The sequence below is a fragment of the Syngnathus scovelli genome, chromosome 13 (genome assembly GCF_024217435.2).
Source record: "Syngnathus scovelli strain Florida chromosome 13, RoL_Ssco_1.2, whole genome shotgun sequence".
In the NCBI taxonomy this organism is placed as follows: Eukaryota; Metazoa; Chordata; class Actinopteri; order Syngnathiformes; family Syngnathidae; genus Syngnathus; species Syngnathus scovelli.
Genome location: NC_090859.1, coordinates 10,677,632 through 10,693,870, shown reverse-complemented (window position 1 = coordinate 10,693,870; position 16,239 = coordinate 10,677,632). Strand labels below are relative to the sequence as shown.

Below are 16,239 nucleotides of genomic sequence, written 5' to 3'. Positions count from 1 at the left end.
TGTTTCATAAGCGTTTGGGATATAAAACAACGAGTATAAACCAGTGTTTTTTCAATGTATTACTGTTTTTAATACAATTTTAACTAGTTTAAAACAATAATAATACAGTATAACATTTGATCAGAATCACTTACTGTATTTAATTTTGAAAAATATTTTCAATTTAGATCGATGAGTATTTGAATTACTGAGTTTTTATCCAAAAGGTAACTGTTCAAGAAAAAAAGTCAGTATTTTTGATACTTAGTGGCAGAATGTTTTACCTTTGTATTCCAAATAAAGTCTTTGAAATAATGAAATGATTAAAAGTGACATTTATTCAAGACAATGTGTACAAAAGTGAGAAAGTAGAAATATTCAAGCAGAAAGGGATTAATTTTTCTCTCCAAATTCTACACAGAAAACTGACAAAATAATCAAGTGTGTTTGTGGGGGGGGGGGTCACACGTACATAAGTATTTATAGCCTTTGCTACAAAGGTCAAAAGACATCATGCTTCTTTGTCTTTTCATTCCATTTCTTGGAAAACAAAATCATGTGCAAATACCTGCACAAATGTGAGCGCAACTGTGTTCACGGCAAGCAACAATACCGCCACCTAGTGGTAGGGTGCCTGATTTGCTTGCAACACAAAACAAACATAGCAGAAACAGAAATTAACCAAGCAATGACTCTGTACCGTGCTGCTTTTTTTTTTTTTTTTTTTTTTTACCTGAGATGCAGACATTCAAGTCCCCGCCGTGGCCGCCATCCTTTCAATGGCCGCCCAGTCCACCTCGCTGAGGTTGCCGCCGCTCTCCGACAATTTGTCAAGCCAGTCCATGCCTGCCTCACCCACCTCGATGCTGTCGTCCTGCTCGTTTATAAGTTCAGACAATAACAAACTAACGCTCTGCTGTGTGATATGCTCGTCCTCTTGGGCCCTGGCGGAAGGGACTGGACGCTCCCTGGACAGTGAGGTCCCTGACATCGAGAGAGAACCTCACGGAATTAGTGTGAGGGAAAATACATTCTAAAAGCCTCGTAAGGATTGTGATGCTACTATCGAGGTTTACGGATGCTACCTGGCCTTGGCTGGAGTTCAACCTTCTTGTTGTGCTCTGAAGGTCTTCCAGGTACTTCAGCAGTCCAAGGACGACGCTGGGCGCGTGTTTGGCCTGAGGGACGCTTCAGATTCTTCTCTGTGCTGTCAAACCCAAAGAGAAGATTTGGATTCAATCAAATCCAGGCAAGACCATTTTAGACATTAATCAGCCTCACACCAAGTTTTCTGCTGGAATTTTTTTTTTAAAAAGATAGCAGTACCTGGGATTGCCAGCTGTGGGTGGAGCAGAGGATGACCTTACGGTGGGACCATCAGTGACTAAAACACGAGAGCCGGGAAAGGGACTGGTGCCAAGTTGATCCGCCAACAAGGCGGCGTCACGAAGCCTCTGGTTGAATTGTTTCAAAAGCAAGTCCCTGGTAAGCCAAAGAAAAGAAAATTATGTTTACAAAGTACGTTGTTAATAAATATGCGATTGTGATTTCAGATTTAACCGGAGTAGGTTCTTACTTTTGATTTTCTTGTGTGTTTTTCCTGCTGATCACTTGGTTGGTGGATTTCTGCAAAAGAAGAAGAGCACAGATGAGCAACCACGTGGATGTAAGATGATGGAAAGTTCTTGACAGCGGATGAATGATCCGACCGATGTTCTGGAGAAAGGTTTGGTTTCCCTCTCGCGGAGGCTGGCTCTCTGTTTTTGATACACCGAGTGTCTCTCCCTCTGCTTGCGTCGCATCCAGATCTTCAACTCCCGCCTGTAGTCTTCATCGTCGGGGACAGCACGCCCTGTGGAAATCTGCTGACTTGCTTCTCGCTGCTCCTTCCTGCACCACATTGCCGCTTTGAGCTCCACGATGCCCTCAAATCGCTCGCAACTGAGCGAGAACTGTACCTGCTGTCAAGCGTGTTTGATAAAGATGCGTCCAGGTCCATCTGGGATATGTAACCTTCTCGTACCAAACCTTCCAGGATTTCCGCTGTGTCGGACAAGCCCGTCTGGTCCAGACTCTCTTCGACCGTCCTGCGGGTGACACGAACACAGCAAGACAAATAAAAAAAAAATTGTATTGTGTGTCAAGTGATTAAAATATCTCATACTTACTCATCAAACGTTTCCAATGTTACAGTTGACAGATGCTCTGTTGGAGGAACATAATAGGATAACAAGAATTCATTGTATAAACATGGATGGAGAAAAGGTCTGAATGAACTTTACTTAGAAGGCTCTGGTGGCCGGGATGAAGCTGAGAGGAGGAAGTTAGATGCGGAGTGGACGGTTTTCGGTCAGGGCTGTGGTTGACATTGTGGAATATGTCTTCTTCCTTCTCGTCCTCCTCGCAGATGTCGGGTTCTGGTGCGGTGTGAGGTTGGAGCAGTGGGGCTCCTTTGTGATTGATTCAAAAAATTCATTTTCGACTCGTTTCATTTGATTCCCTTTCTCATTATGTGTTAGGAAAGTTAAAAACAAGAAACTTACTGCTTTCGAGGATGTTTTTTCTCACAACGACGTGAGGAGTGTGTTTTGGCTGTGCTTTGGGCTTTTCCTCCGGGAGAGACAATCTTACTGTTTTTCTTACTGTGGGCTTCACGTTCGGAGATGAAGCTGGGGAGAATTGCTGTGGCTTGTATGGCTACAGAAAAAGAAAATCATGCCAGATTTCTATATCTGAATCATGAGAATGAATATGCAAATGATAAAATACCTGCTTTGGAATTTTGGACTGAGGCAGGTCCTGCTCCAGGCAATCGGCGATGTTCTGCAACGCAGCCAGCTGTGAATCCAGTTTGGACAAGTGGGACGAGAACCAAACCGCGGCGGTTTCGGATGGGAGATTGCAAGATTCGTCTATTCGTGGGCTCTTGATGGCTTTCGAAAGCTCGGAGCCGATTGAAACTTCACTGTCGGACGGAGAGACTTTCTCTGGTTCCCTGTGGTGAGGTCCGTCTCTTTTTGGTGTCTTCATCGCTGTCGTCAGCTCAGATAGTTCAGTAGAGCAGATGCTCTCCGGTTCCACGTTGTGAGGTCTCTCTCTTCTTGTCCTGAGGGCTTTAATAAGATCTGCGTCATGTAGCTCCTCCGAGTAAACTCTCTCTGGTTCAGTGGTGCTCTCATGGTAATCTAGAACATTCATACAAATAGAGTGGAGCCTTGAGCTATGGGTTTAATTCATTCTGTAAAAGTCTAAAAATATTCACTGATGAAATAATTATAAAAGATTTTTGGGAATCAACAGTTAAATCCAGACCTGTTGGGGTGACGTTTTTGGGAGTTTTCTCTTCAGCGGGGCGAGCACTCTTGATGACGGAAGTGGCGAGAATGTGAAGCTGAGCAGGCGTGAGGACAGGAGGTATGGAAGAAGCGTCTTTCATTCCGGAGCCAGCTGGAGGTAAATCACGATGTTGCGACCCCTCTTCGATATCCAGGATGCTTAGGAAGTTGCGACCGCGCTGATCCTGGCACAAATTGGTTTTCTCAATGTTACACAAGATACACACACCCTGTCTCAGATTGGCATCTTACCAAATTCTTCTTCTCATCTATCTCATCTTCATCTTGAGAAGGGCTCTTTTCTCGGGATAGTTTCTCTGAAGTGTGTTCTTTTAACTTGGCCGTAGAAGTTGTGGCTAAGAGCGAGGCAGACACTGCTTTGTCCACAAGCATGGGAGAAGATTCTGGAAGGGAGGAGGGGGAGTATCTTGGCACTTTTTCATTTTCTCTATTGCTTTATTAGGGTCATAGATTAGCTTGAGTCTATAAAAGTTGATTTACTTACTTGGATCAGTGTTGGTGAAAGCGTCAAGGCACTCTGGGGGTCTTTTACACGTGGAGGCGAAGGCATGGAGCTCAGCTGAAGTGGCTCTCGCCTTGTCTAATAAAAAGCGACCAGTTGGACCGGTGCTGCTGGATCTCGAGGAACTATGAATGACTGCTGACAAGCACAAAGATTTCATGACAGTGAGGTCAACCGTCAACGTGCTGTGGATCTTGGAATATTTGGTACGAACCACTTTGACTGGGTGCATCACCTGCTGGGGTGATTTCTTCTTGCTCCACGTTAGGCTACAAAAAAAAAAAAAAAAATTATGAATGGAATTTTAAAATTGCTTTTATTTAAAAAAAAAAAGAAGCTCTACCTCCTGTTTAGCGATGGGCTCACTTGGCAGATTTGTACTTAGTGATCGCTCTCGCCTCTTCTGCCTGTGATCACAAATACTCGGGGTCAAAGGGCTAACATGAAAACAAATCGTGATTATTACATGTAAGGTAATCGTGCCTTTTGCTGGAGCTGGAGGAAGGCGTCACGCCACGATGCATTTCGCCAGAGTCGTTGACTCGCAGCAGCTGCAGCCGAGCTTCTTCCGAGTTGCGCCTCCCTGCCACTAAACCCGCCAACTCCTCCAGGGAGATGAGGCGAGCCTTGTGGGACGAGCGAGGAGCCGGGGTGGACATCTAAGGAAAATGTTCACAAATTAAAATAAGCTTATTTCTAAGTCTATTTCTGGGGTATACAATACTCACCATTCTTGGACTGGGGTCTATGTGAAGAAGTTGGAGTTTGGGGGTTTCTACCAGTGGCACTGCAGGGACATAGAAATGCTTGGGGGGAGGAGGAGGTGTTGCTGGTAGTTTGGGGAGGTTGATGTGTTCTTGTGCACCAGGTTGCAAGCGCAGCAAACGAAGGCCTTGTGCCGCCTCGGACGTGGGATTCTGCTGACGAGAGCTCCTTGTCGGAGACTCGGTTTGAGTGCTGTGGTTAAATCGAAGAAGTCTTCTCCGAATTGAAGAAGCGCCTTTATTCCTTTTCTTGTCTCTCTTCTTACCACTTTGCAGATGGAGTAATTGGAGGGTTGAGGCTTGAATGGACAGGTCTGTATTATTACCAACAGGGGGCGCTGTGGTATTGCTGTTAGAGGCGATCAGAAGCCCGTCGGTGGATGGGATTAATTTCGTTCTTTCCTGAAAGTGAATGTCTCTTGACTCCGCTTGCACAGAGAGGGGTCGAAAATCCTGAAAACGAAAAAGAGATCAGACGAATCGCTTGAATGTGTTTCAAAAATTAGTTATAACAAAGGAAGACGAGTGGCTCCAATGAAGCACAAGTGAATGGGAGAAATTAGTGCACATTTAACTAGTCGTTCGAACATAACAAGAAACAAACAAAACGTCACCTCACGTCATCTTTTACAGATATGAGCATTAACACTGTGACGTCACTCCACATCGAATGACGGCTTCATTGCGATGCGCGGGTGTGTCGGGAAAAATGAAATGCACGTTCGGGAACGAATGCAGAAATGGAACCAACCGATACGTTTATGAAGCAACGGCGTAAAGTTTTAAATTGGACAGATTACGTTAAAATTCGCTCTGCGCTGTGCGTAATTACGCACGCAGCTCCACAACATAATACGCACATAAGAAATACTTTAAAAAAATTAGGGGTCACACGGGCTGCTTAGAAGATGTTCATTTTCACCCACAAAGTCGATAAATAGTTTGTTATCAAGTAAAAACACACCTGATGGCTTCCTCCTGCGTCATGACTGGCATAGGTAAGATTGCTGACGTAATTAGGTTCTTGTGTGCCGTGGATGGGAGTCTGATGTGCATACATGGGTGCAGATGCTGGGTTGTTTGAGTGTGAATTAGGCACATACATTTGGGATTGCGACACTGCAGGGGTCTGCGCAGGTTGGGGATTATGTTGAGGTGGTGCATAGGGAGAAGGCACATAAGGGTTCATATTAGATTGCGCTAAATAGGAATTCTGCTGCGCGAGTTGTAGATTGGAAAATGAAGCTCCCAAAACATCCATCAGGCTCATGTAGTTGATGTTCTGCAAGACAGGGACAATATTTAAATCATCAGGTGAGCTTCAATGCATCTACGGATGCATTGTTACCTGGACCAGTCGGTACAGATCTTCACCCAGACGCTGCCTCATTGGCGGAGCCTGAAAGGAGTTTGGTTGGCCAAAAGGATCCAGAGCGGGTGCACCAGCTGTGGTAGGGTGAGGTCCAGAGTGTGGATGATCTAATGGCGTGTTGGTGTCCAGAGTTGCTCTTGAATGGGGGAGCTCTGTGTGAAGCGACGCTTGTGGCTGAGCAGATGGAGGGATTTGGGAGTTTGGATCACTCGGTGCCCGGGTCAATGGATGGCTTCCTGCCTGACTGAAGCTTAAAGAAAAAAAATAAAATAAACAGGTGATGCAACAGTGATGCTATATTATTTTATAAAACTTGGCAAAGTCAGGAGCTTTAATATAATTGTTTTAAATGCAGAATAATTTGCCATTGAGAACTTACAGGGATGAGGTGGGCTCCATCAGTTCTCCAAGTTTTAAACTCTGTGAAAAAAATAACACACTTGTTTATACTACATGAAAACTGAAATGTATAATAGCCACAAATTCATACTGACCGCTAAAGGTGAGCAGAGATTTTCAGACGGGATGTCGTTGGAGAGAGACGACGACTGCTCCGTGCGGTCATCGTTGCTTTTGACTGAGATAAAAACACGTTGATGTTAAGATGATTTAGTACAGCTGACATACTGACTATCATGGACACCGTGCCTTCTTTTTCTGGAGTGACGTCCAAATCGTCAAAACACGGTCGCTGTGATGTGGAGCTCGGGACCGGAGCGCTGGAGTTGAGTTCGTCTGGCTCGTCGGGGAGAGGCGACATGTGAGACTTCAACTCTTCTGCTTCGTCCGTGTGAGAATAACTACAAGAGTGTAATACACACAGTGGTACCTTCTGCCATACATGGTGGCATTTTTTTAGAAAAAAAAAAACACTCACACAGACAGTTCCTCTTTCTCTATGTCGTGATCCAGACCAGCAGCTGATCTTGGGGAGCTGATATCAACAGGGCTCTGTCTCTCCAGCTTTGGGACGGCCTCGGATTGCAACACCGGGGCGATCGTCCATCTAGCTTCCGGGCAGCCTGGCTGGAGCAGATGCGTGAACCTGCGCTCCAGCAGGCTCAGCGAAGTGAGCAGCGCCGGCGCAGAGGTTCTGACACGGATGACTATCCCATCTTCACACGCTACGTCTCTTTTTGTTTTTTTCTTCTTTGCAGAATGCCCAAGGAGCACCCTTTTATCGGCCCAACGCAACATCCACTCCAGCAGTCTTCCCAGGACTGGGAACTGGGCTTCTAATTTAGAATCCAGGACCTGTTGAAGTTCTACGATGGCTTCCGGTGTAGTTGTGGAGGTGAAAGCCAACACGCTTTGATTACCGACAGAACCAGAGTCTCCCTTCTGATGTCGGAGACCAAACAAACCCAATTGTCTCCCTGTCTTAAGCTCCGACAGAGCGGACGCAGAGACGTTGCTTCGAGATTCGCAAGTATCCGGTGCGGTTTGCGACTCGGGGGTCGTACCCGGATTCACCGGCCTTCGACAGCAACCGGCTCTGAAGACCGGGAGCTCATTTCCGCAGTGTTTCCTGGCCGGGTCTCTTTGGCGACGATGCATGGTGGTGAGCACGTCGAAGGTGAGCGAGTTTAGCTCCCTCTCGCGTAAAGCCGAGCAAAAAGACTTGAGCAAAGGAGGCTCGCCCCTATCGCTGCTTTCCTTCTCCAGCATGTAGCTGAGAAAAAGCTCGAGGAAGTTGAGATACTCATCATCCTCTAGCTCAAACTCCCAGGTGCCAATGACTGGAAGGGAAGGTGGCGATACATTATTTTTTGCTCTCTTAGTCCGAACAGCAGTCTTCTTTGCTTTAATTTTGACCTTCCTGTAAGAAGACAACAGAAAAATTCACAATTTTTTTTACTACCTTTGATTACTTTTTATTCCACAGACAAATCAGTTGGGACACACCTCCTTTAATTGTACACCACCTACCTGGATATGGATGAGTTATGAGGGTCAGATGTGCTCTCCGTTCTTTCTCCATCAACGCCATCAGTTAGAGTGCTGACGCTCGTGACCGGCGAGTGTGATCTCAAAGCGGTCGCCTCGTGTTTGTCTTCCTCATCTTCCTCTTTCTCCCACAACCAAAGCTCCATGGGGGCCAGGTGCCTCAGCAAGCGACCCAGGTGCTTTCTCCTCAGCCTGAGTTTTTCTTGGATCAGAGTCTTCATGGTCTTAGTGTCGTCCTCTACGGGATGGAAAACAGAAGTTCTACAGTTCTGCATGTTAATAAAAACAGGGTTGTATACTACATGTTTAATAATTTAACACTTTATATTATTATTACTCAAGGCATCACTGTAATACTTTGCATTATTAAAGTTACATAAAAAGAAAATTATCAGATACAGTCCAGTTGTACAAATGCAAACTATAATTACAAATCATTAAACTTTATTATTGAAGGCATTTTTTTATTGTCCGGCTATACCTAATAAAGTGGTGGTAACACGAAACCCACATACTCAAATATGAATGTCTGCATTTTTAATTGTATATAAATTAAATATACAAGCACCAATAATATACATAAATCTGTTTGGCTATGATGTACCAAAGACGCTGCATTGCCTCAAGCTCGTCAGCAGTGAGTTATACTTCTCCCTCAGGGAGACTCTGACAGACTCTTCCTTCTCTGGGAAGGCAAGAACGAGCGTGTCTGCCACCTAATGAGGAAGAGTAATAAAAATACAAGTTTATTCATTGTGGTTTTTCCAAACATGGATAAAAAAAAAAAAAAAATCACCAAAGCAAGGGGTGGCAATTCCGCCAAAAGGCTGAGCAGGAGATCCTGCAGGACTTCCTCAGCATTCAGGAAGTGAGAGAAAGTCAAATAGCGATGGGCCCAGAGAAGAGCATCAATGCAGAATGAATGCACTTGTGAATTGTCAGGGGTCTTTGAGGACATAAAAACAAACCAACATGATCAGGCCTTGCACAGTTAAAAAATAACTCCACACAATGCAACATTATTATGATACCTGTTGCATTCTAGCAGCTTGAAACCTCCTGCAGGCAACAGAAAGCTGATCCCGAACATGAAGCATCCAGCATAAACCACACAGCTGCCTGAAACAGACTTGAGGATGAAAATAAAGTCAGGAACACCAAGTAGAATTGGCATTCTCAAATTGAATGTGGAGTGGTGTCTTACTAATAGTTTGACTGGAATCAGGCTCTAGATCTTTGCTATGGCTCCTTCTGAAGAATCCGCCATGGCTGGCAAATTTCATCAGGCCTTCTGGGAGAGGCTTTTCCTCTTTGGGGAATGATGGGTAGGCATACTTTGTCTTGATCTTCAAAAAAAAATACATATAGCAAATCTATTTTCAAAAGAGGACTTTCAAATAAAGCTTCATCTAATGCCAAAGACGCTCTACCTTGTGAAGTAGGTGGCGGGCCCGCCTCACGTTGCTGACGTACCACTGAGCGACAGGGTGGCAGCATCGAGCTGACCTGAGGAGAAGCAGGATCCTCTGGAGAACGCCTGACACTTTGTGACGTGTCGCCAACTCTGTGAGTTGTCCCAGTGTCCCCACAGGATCCTGAAAGATGCATATAAATTCTTGTGAGTGAGATAGGAAAAGAAAATGGAGATTTGGTTTCAAGGCCAGTTTACCTGAGTGTTAGGTGACGGCTGAGGACAATAGAGAGGCGGGGACGGCAAATACAGTCCACTGTGCACCAAAGCAGACAGACTCGAGCACAGATCTTTAGCTGATTCCAGTAAGGAAGTTAACTGCGACGTTAAAACGTCCACACCAGCGACGACGGATGCTTTGAGGATCTCCTGGGCGGATGCTTCCAATGCATCTAGGTCTTGTCCTTCCACGGGGTCTAGTCCAACAAATAGACACAAGTGGGTTGATGGATTAAAGAGGCTGTGTTGTGATGTTCACAAACCTGCAAATGTTGACTCATTGACATCGCTGTGCTCTCCAGCGTCATTGTCCAGAAGACACTGCAACTCCGCCTGAAAAATGCTTTCAGGGAGTAAACCTTTTGGAAGGTGAAGGTCTTGTCTATTGATCCTGTTTGGAAAAAAAAAAAAGGTAAAACACATCTTAGTGATGAAGTGGAAAAAAAAAACACAAAAACAATCCAGCACACACTGACTTAGTCCTGTCCAAGTGGCTGGCGCAGTCGTAGACATAAGCGAGGCTAACGGAGGCTGCCGTCTTCCAGTCTCCGAGTTTGTACGCCAACCACGCAGTCTCAGGGAACAGACCCCCGAGAAGTAGAAGGTCCACAGCGTAGTCCACGGTCCACTTCTCCGACATTTGTTGCTGGCGAACCGCTCGAGCCGCTTCCTCCTGGCACAGAGGCACCATGCGTCCTACATTTGAATCTGGGTTAAAAGAGAAAATGTGTTATATTTTATTTTTTTTCCACAAATATTTGTATTTAAGTATCCACAAACCATGAGGTAGATGTAACGGCGGCAAAACAGCCACGTGGTGTGCAGGCAGGATGTTGAGAGGCTGATTGGTAAAATAAGAAGCCATGAACCTCGCTAAAGTCTGAATGACGGCGATGACTGCGTCGCTGTGAAGGTTTGTCGGCAGAAGGGGGTCGGCTGCAAAGCGCAAGGTTCGATCTGAGCACTTTGGACACTCTTGGCTGCATTTGTGGATTTACTGACCTGTAGTGCAAGTGGCATGATTATTGTGGCGTTCAGCGTTGTGCAGCGCCAAGTGGGCCATGTGTTCTCCCAACTCCACGGCTTCCCTCAGATGGTACTGGGACAGCAGGCTGTAGAGGAGAGCCAGACAAAGTCGGGTTTCCTGGAAGGCGCTGCGACGACAACCTAAGAGAAAAAAAATTGTACTATTTTACAGTATTATGTCCATTTGAGAAAGGGAACAACATACTTTTTTGACTCTCTTCCCAAATTTGGGTCCGCCACGTCTCAGAGCTGTTTTGGTACAAGCCGCATAGGAAGAATTCTTCACCTGAGAAGACAATTCATATTTAGGTTGGATTAAAGAAATTGCAACAGTCAGAGTTGTTTCTCACCTGTGTGACTCAACAGTGCAGGACCCTCTTCGAGTTTCTCCCCGATCGCTTGCAGAGCTGCTTGAATCTTGGACATGATGATTGACAACTGCTCCCCGTCATCGACCTCCTTAGGGCCTCGTGTGTCATCCTTGTAACTCTGGCTCGTCTTGTAGACCCAATGCCACACTCCACACAGTCTGGCGGGTGGCCATGTGACATAAACATTCAAAACATATAACATGAGAATGTCTACTTCAGCATGTTTTTGTGAATGAGTATCAACCAAATTCCACATAATTTGTAAAAAAAATTCAGCCTATCTCCCTTGTCTGTTCTGATGATGAAAAGACAAACCTGCTGGATGGTCGCTGGGATAGGGGTAGAACCGGATGACCAAGGTCATATTGGACCTCCCCGTACTCCTGTAGCAGTGGCACATGGTGGACATCTAAAGCTGAGAATTGAGGGTCCTTCTCCGTCGAGGAGCAGAGGGTGCTTTTCTGCAGGCTGTAGGCACAGTCGAGGGCATCGGAAGCCAGCTGGAGGATGAGCACAGCTTCGGATAGCCTGTCGATACAATGTGGTGGGGGGGAATCTGGGGGCGGAGCGAGTAGCAGGTGGACAAGCCGCTTACAGAGCTCCACCACCATCGCCAGGCCAGGAGATCCATCGGAGTGAGTGATGTCCCACGGGAGGATTCCGAAAAGTGCTTTGAGAAGCTCCAGGATGCAAGCAAAACCGGAGGGGCCACTTTTCCCAGAGTCAGAAGAACCGTTCGGCATCAAGTGGAACAAAGCGGCGAGTTGCGCCACGCGGATGACGGTACACTCGAGCAGTTGGGCTCGGTTTTCCACTGCAGCTCCCAGAGACATGCAGAGAGCCCACACCGTCAAAAGCCCATTCTGGATTTTACTGAGATCCCGTCGAAGACAACACATGGTCATCTCAAGGTCCTCTTCAGGATCTTGGTCTAGTTCAGTCTCTGTGTCCAAAGCGTGGAGAGTGTCGAACATGGAGGCAAACTCCAAGCGTCCGCTGTCCGCCAACTGCGAACCAAGAGGAGGCCCGTCTACATCGGATTCATCCTCAAAGAAGGACTGGGGGAAAAAAAATCACAATGCTCATAAATAAGCATTTGGAATTAATGCGAGGGCCACGGCACATTTTACAAATCTCGTTTGGACAAACCTGAAATCGATCAAACAGCTCCTTGGTGCCACCGAAGGTGCCCTGGTCCTGCAGAAAGAAAGGCAAAGTGGAATCGTGTGTGGCTGCTGATACAATGGAGTCTGCAGGGTGACGTCCACTCGTGGTGAACGACTTGGCGTCCGGACTGAGGTACGACTCCAAGCACGTTCTCACGTCCAACTAGAGTGAGCAATACAAAGTCATGAACAAGAAAATTAAATTCTGTAACACAAAATGGCGACTAGAGTGCATCAAGCGCTGATAAAAAAAGTTAAAGTTCCTGCCTGTGTACCTGAGATGTATCCAGAAGTTGGCAGGCCTTCTGAAGGTCTTTGCTGCTGTTATCCAACAGAGCTTTCACCAGCATTGCGGGAGAAGGCCTGTTGAGGACTCGCAGCACGGTGGCCATGTAACCGTCGGACACGATGCAGTACAGGAGGCGTGGGTGCCAAGTGACGGAAAAGCGCTGCCTCATGGTGTCCCGTGCCGACACGCTCGAGCTGGACAGGTGGGCCTCCGCTCGTCCGGTTGGAGGCCTGGTTAAAAACAACACTTCTTGTCATCTCATTTTGTCTAAAGGTGGAGTAATCAAATGAAGACCAACCGGTAAGTGACCAATGGGTGAAGGGGGAGAAAGTGTGCTGGGCCAAAGTCGATTTTGCAGCCAGAGCTGGTTAGCGCCAGGAGCCCGCCGAGACGAGCCAGGATCAGGAGGGCGCCTCTCTTCAAAACGCAGGCCAGGAAAAGGCCGTCATGTGACCAGCTTAGACTCCCAACCCAGTATGACCTTGAGAAATTTGTGTTAAAAGCTTTCAGAGTTTTGCGGAAAATCGAATCAACCGCTATTCCTGTTAATCCACCTTGTGTAGTTAGAAGGAACCCGCTCTGTTTTACACCCGCATCGTCCAAGTCCGCTTGACACGGAGACAAAATTTTGCGTGCTCACGAATAGAACCTGCGTGGCCTACATTCAAATCAAAAAAATTTATAAGAAAAGCGCAATCTCACATAGAATGGCACAGGGAAGGTGGAGATGGTCACCTTAGGCTGTTGCTGGTTCACCACGACGGCTAGCAGTTGCCCGTCGGGGGAGAAGTCGACGACCAGCGCCCCTCTGGACTTGACCGATTGGCAGGGCGGGGTGAGACGTGACATGAGGTACATCTTGGTAGCCCATTGTAGGCTATATTCCACAGAGCTAATCCAACAAATATGATGTTTACAAGACGCTGAATTTACTTGTATCTGCGCCTTTAAGGGGTGTGGCCTTAACCCCTCTCTCAACATGATGGCACACTTACCCAAAGCACAAATGTTGATCCAGCCATTGGATTTTGAGGCAGGTGATGATAAGTTTCTTCCCAGATGTGAACACAAATCCCAGTAAGCACACATCACCCATAGTCTGGAATTAAAGCATACCAGTCACAACACTGGATACACGCACCAACTTTGGGGGACTATTAATCCCATTGATGCATTAAACCTTGTTTTCCACAAAGACGCTGCAATGAGTCGCTTCTTTGTCCTTCAAAGTGGGCAGAGGGGTGTCTTGAGGCGGCTGCATTTGGACCCATCGTCCTTCCACTGAGCCGTCTTGCGTCAAAGTCAAATACTGAGGGTCTGTACATTCCCACAGGAACGCTTGCCCCAACGTGGTGACCAAAATCACGCGCGACCCGTTACCCGATACATGGACGGACAGTCGCGTGGGACTCCCTGTCCAAAAAATAAAAGTTGCATTTCATGTTTTAAGGTCCCAAGATTGTTCAACGCCTACCTTGAATCGTAGTGATGATGTTAACGACTTGAGGGGCCGCTGAGACAGTCTTCAATAAATCGTTGTCCCTGTTCCATAAAAACAGCTCGCCCGTGGTCAAAAGTCCACAAAACCAAATCCCTGAGAAAAACAAAAGTCACAGTGTTTTATGCGAAGTAACTTTTGACACTTTTGACTGCTGACATTTAAACTTACCATTGCGGGATGGAGCCATCGTCACCACATTGTTGAGCAAAGGATGGAGTTTGGGGGTCTTCTTCTTGGTACGACCGGACATCATGTTGATCTCGCTGATCCGTTTGTCATCGAACAGAAAGACACATTCCTTCTCCTGACCCAGCCAGCAAAATCGTGGCCATGGCTTTTTTCGTTTGATTCTGGAGGAGATGACCACTTCTAGCGTCAGCTCCATGCTTGTATCCAGAGCGAGACACCATCAGTGATTTAACCCTTTGAATAATCAACTAGAAGACCACCTGGTAAGAAAAAAACTAAAATAATTTGTGTTTGGCTCCTGAAAGGAGAAAAAAATGAATATTAGATGCACCATTTTAGGGAATATGAATTTTTTAACAATTTTAAAACACTGGGATGAACAGCATTTTTCTTTACCTTACACATTGTTTAAACAGGAAGTAAACAGGTATTTGAATTAGGATTTATTGCCAAGAAGTATTGTTAAGAAACAGTTTACCAATTACAAATGTCATTAATATTTGTGCTGTTTAACAAGCTTGTACATACCCCGGATCAGGATGTAACGCCCTCTTCTTCATCACTGTCATCGTCGCTGCGTCATTCCCGCTGGCTTCGACAACACCGAATCTGTGGCATTTTTAGTAAATCAACAAGTTTCGCTTTTTCGTCTAATTTCTTTGTTCGCCCATTTTGTTGCCCCTGACGACTCCACACAGTGGCTGATAGCATTAGCCACCTAGCTAATTGTACGAAGAAAAGGAAGGCCGAGTAAATCGAACATATTCGTTGTATTTATGTTTTTGGTTAAACGTCGCGTTACTTAAATAATTAACATGTCGAGTGCTGATCGTGTTTAACCGCAGCTAATGTAAAATAATTCGAAACTCCCTCCGTTTCAAAAACACCGTTCACTTCCCATGATCCTCTCTGGGAGAAGCCTTGCGCCGTTACCGTAGGAACGCGAGACGTGGTGACGTCACCATCGGCCATTTACGCGCTTTAATAAAGTTTAGAAATAGACAGTTTAATTTCATTAGGTTAAATTATAAAGACACCTAATATTATTTGAACGTATTTAAAGTCGGTTGTAACATTTTGGGAGTTGGGAATAAATCAATTTCAATTCGCTTGGAATGTGTGGCACATGCGTTTATTCTCCAGTTGGGGGCACTACAGCACATCACATTGAAGATAATTGGTCCCAATATTTTTAGCAACAGTTAAAATCTCATTTCCATGTCTGTTTAATACATTAACCCCCCCAACTTGTCTATTTCATACCTCTCTAATCACTCATTTTCATCACAATAGTGCTGAGTGATGACATCTGCAATGACAGACAATAAAAACGGGATATTTCTCCATAATGCCCATTAATGGATTCATTTGCTCGTGTCTGCCAGGTGCAGATGGAGCTCTTCATTGCTGTCATGACCAGGTTCTGATGGGAAGTAGCTGAATCAGTCCTTTGTGCTTTTGTCTGATGCTCCACTTGTCCTTGTTAAAATGCATTCAGTTGATCTTCAAAATAAGCAGTTACCTCACTGCTGGGTGGAATTTTTATATTTGACAGTCTTCATTATTCATTTCAAAAGTGCAAAACACTTTAAAAAAAAAAGAATGACAGAATTTTAAAAAATATATGGCAAATCTTCAAAATAATCACATTTTGATGGCATGGTCCGAATTTTGAGGTCCATGCAGACTTTGAGGTTGCTCTGAGCGAAGCAGCAGTAGGTAACACATAGTCATGTGTTGCCAAGCGGAAAAGCCGTACAACAACAACATGTAATTAAGTGAACAATTCCCAATGTTGAATTCAATATAGGAAACACGAGTTGGCATGGTAACCTGTTTTGCCATCTGCAGCTCTATTCATATTCCATTGACACTTGGAGGGGGGGCTTGTCAAGAAACAATTTAATCATGTGTCTTACATGGCAGTGGGTCAGAGCTGTCTTGTTGGAAAAACAGCGCGGTACACTAGTGGTGAGTGTGAGACGGGTGTGATTGTGAATGTGAGTGAGAATGCTTGTTTGTCCATGTGCCCTGCGACCAGTCCAGGGTGTACCCGACTACTCCAGTTGTGTCCAAAATGACCAAAT

At 45.6% G+C, this 16,239-nt stretch overlaps 1 protein-coding gene across 6 annotated transcripts; it reads right to left on the bottom strand.

Moving 5' to 3' along the window:
• Nucleotides 1-294: 294 nt before the first annotated feature.
• Nucleotides 295-15,099, bottom strand: cplane1 (ciliogenesis and planar polarity effector 1). 6 transcript variants are annotated; one of them, XM_049738035.2, is made up of 47 exons: nucleotides 14,681-15,099; nucleotides 14,132-14,450; nucleotides 13,937-14,056; nucleotides 13,643-13,875; nucleotides 13,458-13,561; nucleotides 13,198-13,354; nucleotides 13,017-13,120; nucleotides 12,761-12,943; nucleotides 12,449-12,692; nucleotides 12,157-12,336; nucleotides 11,323-12,065; nucleotides 10,987-11,165; nucleotides 10,842-10,922; nucleotides 10,613-10,777; nucleotides 10,391-10,546; nucleotides 10,087-10,318; nucleotides 9,874-10,001; nucleotides 9,590-9,807; nucleotides 9,351-9,515; nucleotides 9,125-9,266; nucleotides 8,952-9,049; nucleotides 8,717-8,866; nucleotides 8,525-8,636; nucleotides 7,903-8,158; nucleotides 6,851-7,792; nucleotides 6,622-6,773; nucleotides 6,468-6,550; nucleotides 6,353-6,393; nucleotides 5,950-6,223; nucleotides 5,566-5,883; nucleotides 4,566-5,054; nucleotides 4,321-4,496; nucleotides 4,181-4,244; nucleotides 4,052-4,106; nucleotides 3,820-3,975; nucleotides 3,567-3,718; nucleotides 3,292-3,499; nucleotides 2,749-3,164; nucleotides 2,523-2,676; nucleotides 2,262-2,429; nucleotides 2,148-2,184; nucleotides 1,938-2,066; nucleotides 1,689-1,869; nucleotides 1,556-1,605; nucleotides 1,306-1,461; nucleotides 1,065-1,186; nucleotides 295-981 (listed from the first exon to the last, which is right to left on the bottom strand). In XM_049738035.2, exons 2-47 carry the CDS (start codon nucleotides 14,346-14,348, stop codon nucleotides 728-730), a joined length of 9,144 nt encoding a protein of 3,047 aa, XP_049593992.1. In that variant the 5' UTR covers nucleotides 14,349-14,450; nucleotides 14,681-15,099; the 3' UTR covers nucleotides 295-727. The 6 variants fall into 6 exon arrangements, with proteins under 6 accessions (XP_049593992.1, XP_049593994.1, XP_049593997.1 ...); XM_049738037.2 differs by having other exon boundaries at nucleotides 3,820-3,972; XM_049738040.2 differs by having other exon boundaries at nucleotides 4,073-4,106.
• Between the last annotated feature and the right edge of the window lie 1,140 nt (nucleotides 15,100-16,239).

Coding starts and splice junctions, on each gene's coding strand:
- cplane1 (XM_049738035.2), bottom strand. CDS start 14,348: ATGGAGCTGACGCTAGAAGTGGTCATCTCCTCCAGAATCAAACGAAAA. Junction 9,267..9,350: donor CCCGCCACCTACTTCACAAG/GTAGAGCGTCTT, acceptor TTTTTTTTGAAG/ATCAAGACAAAGTATGCCTA. Junction 1,870..1,937: donor TCAAACACGCTTGACAGCAG/GTACAGTTCTCG, acceptor AATGTGGTGCAG/GAAGGAGCAGCGAGAAGCAA.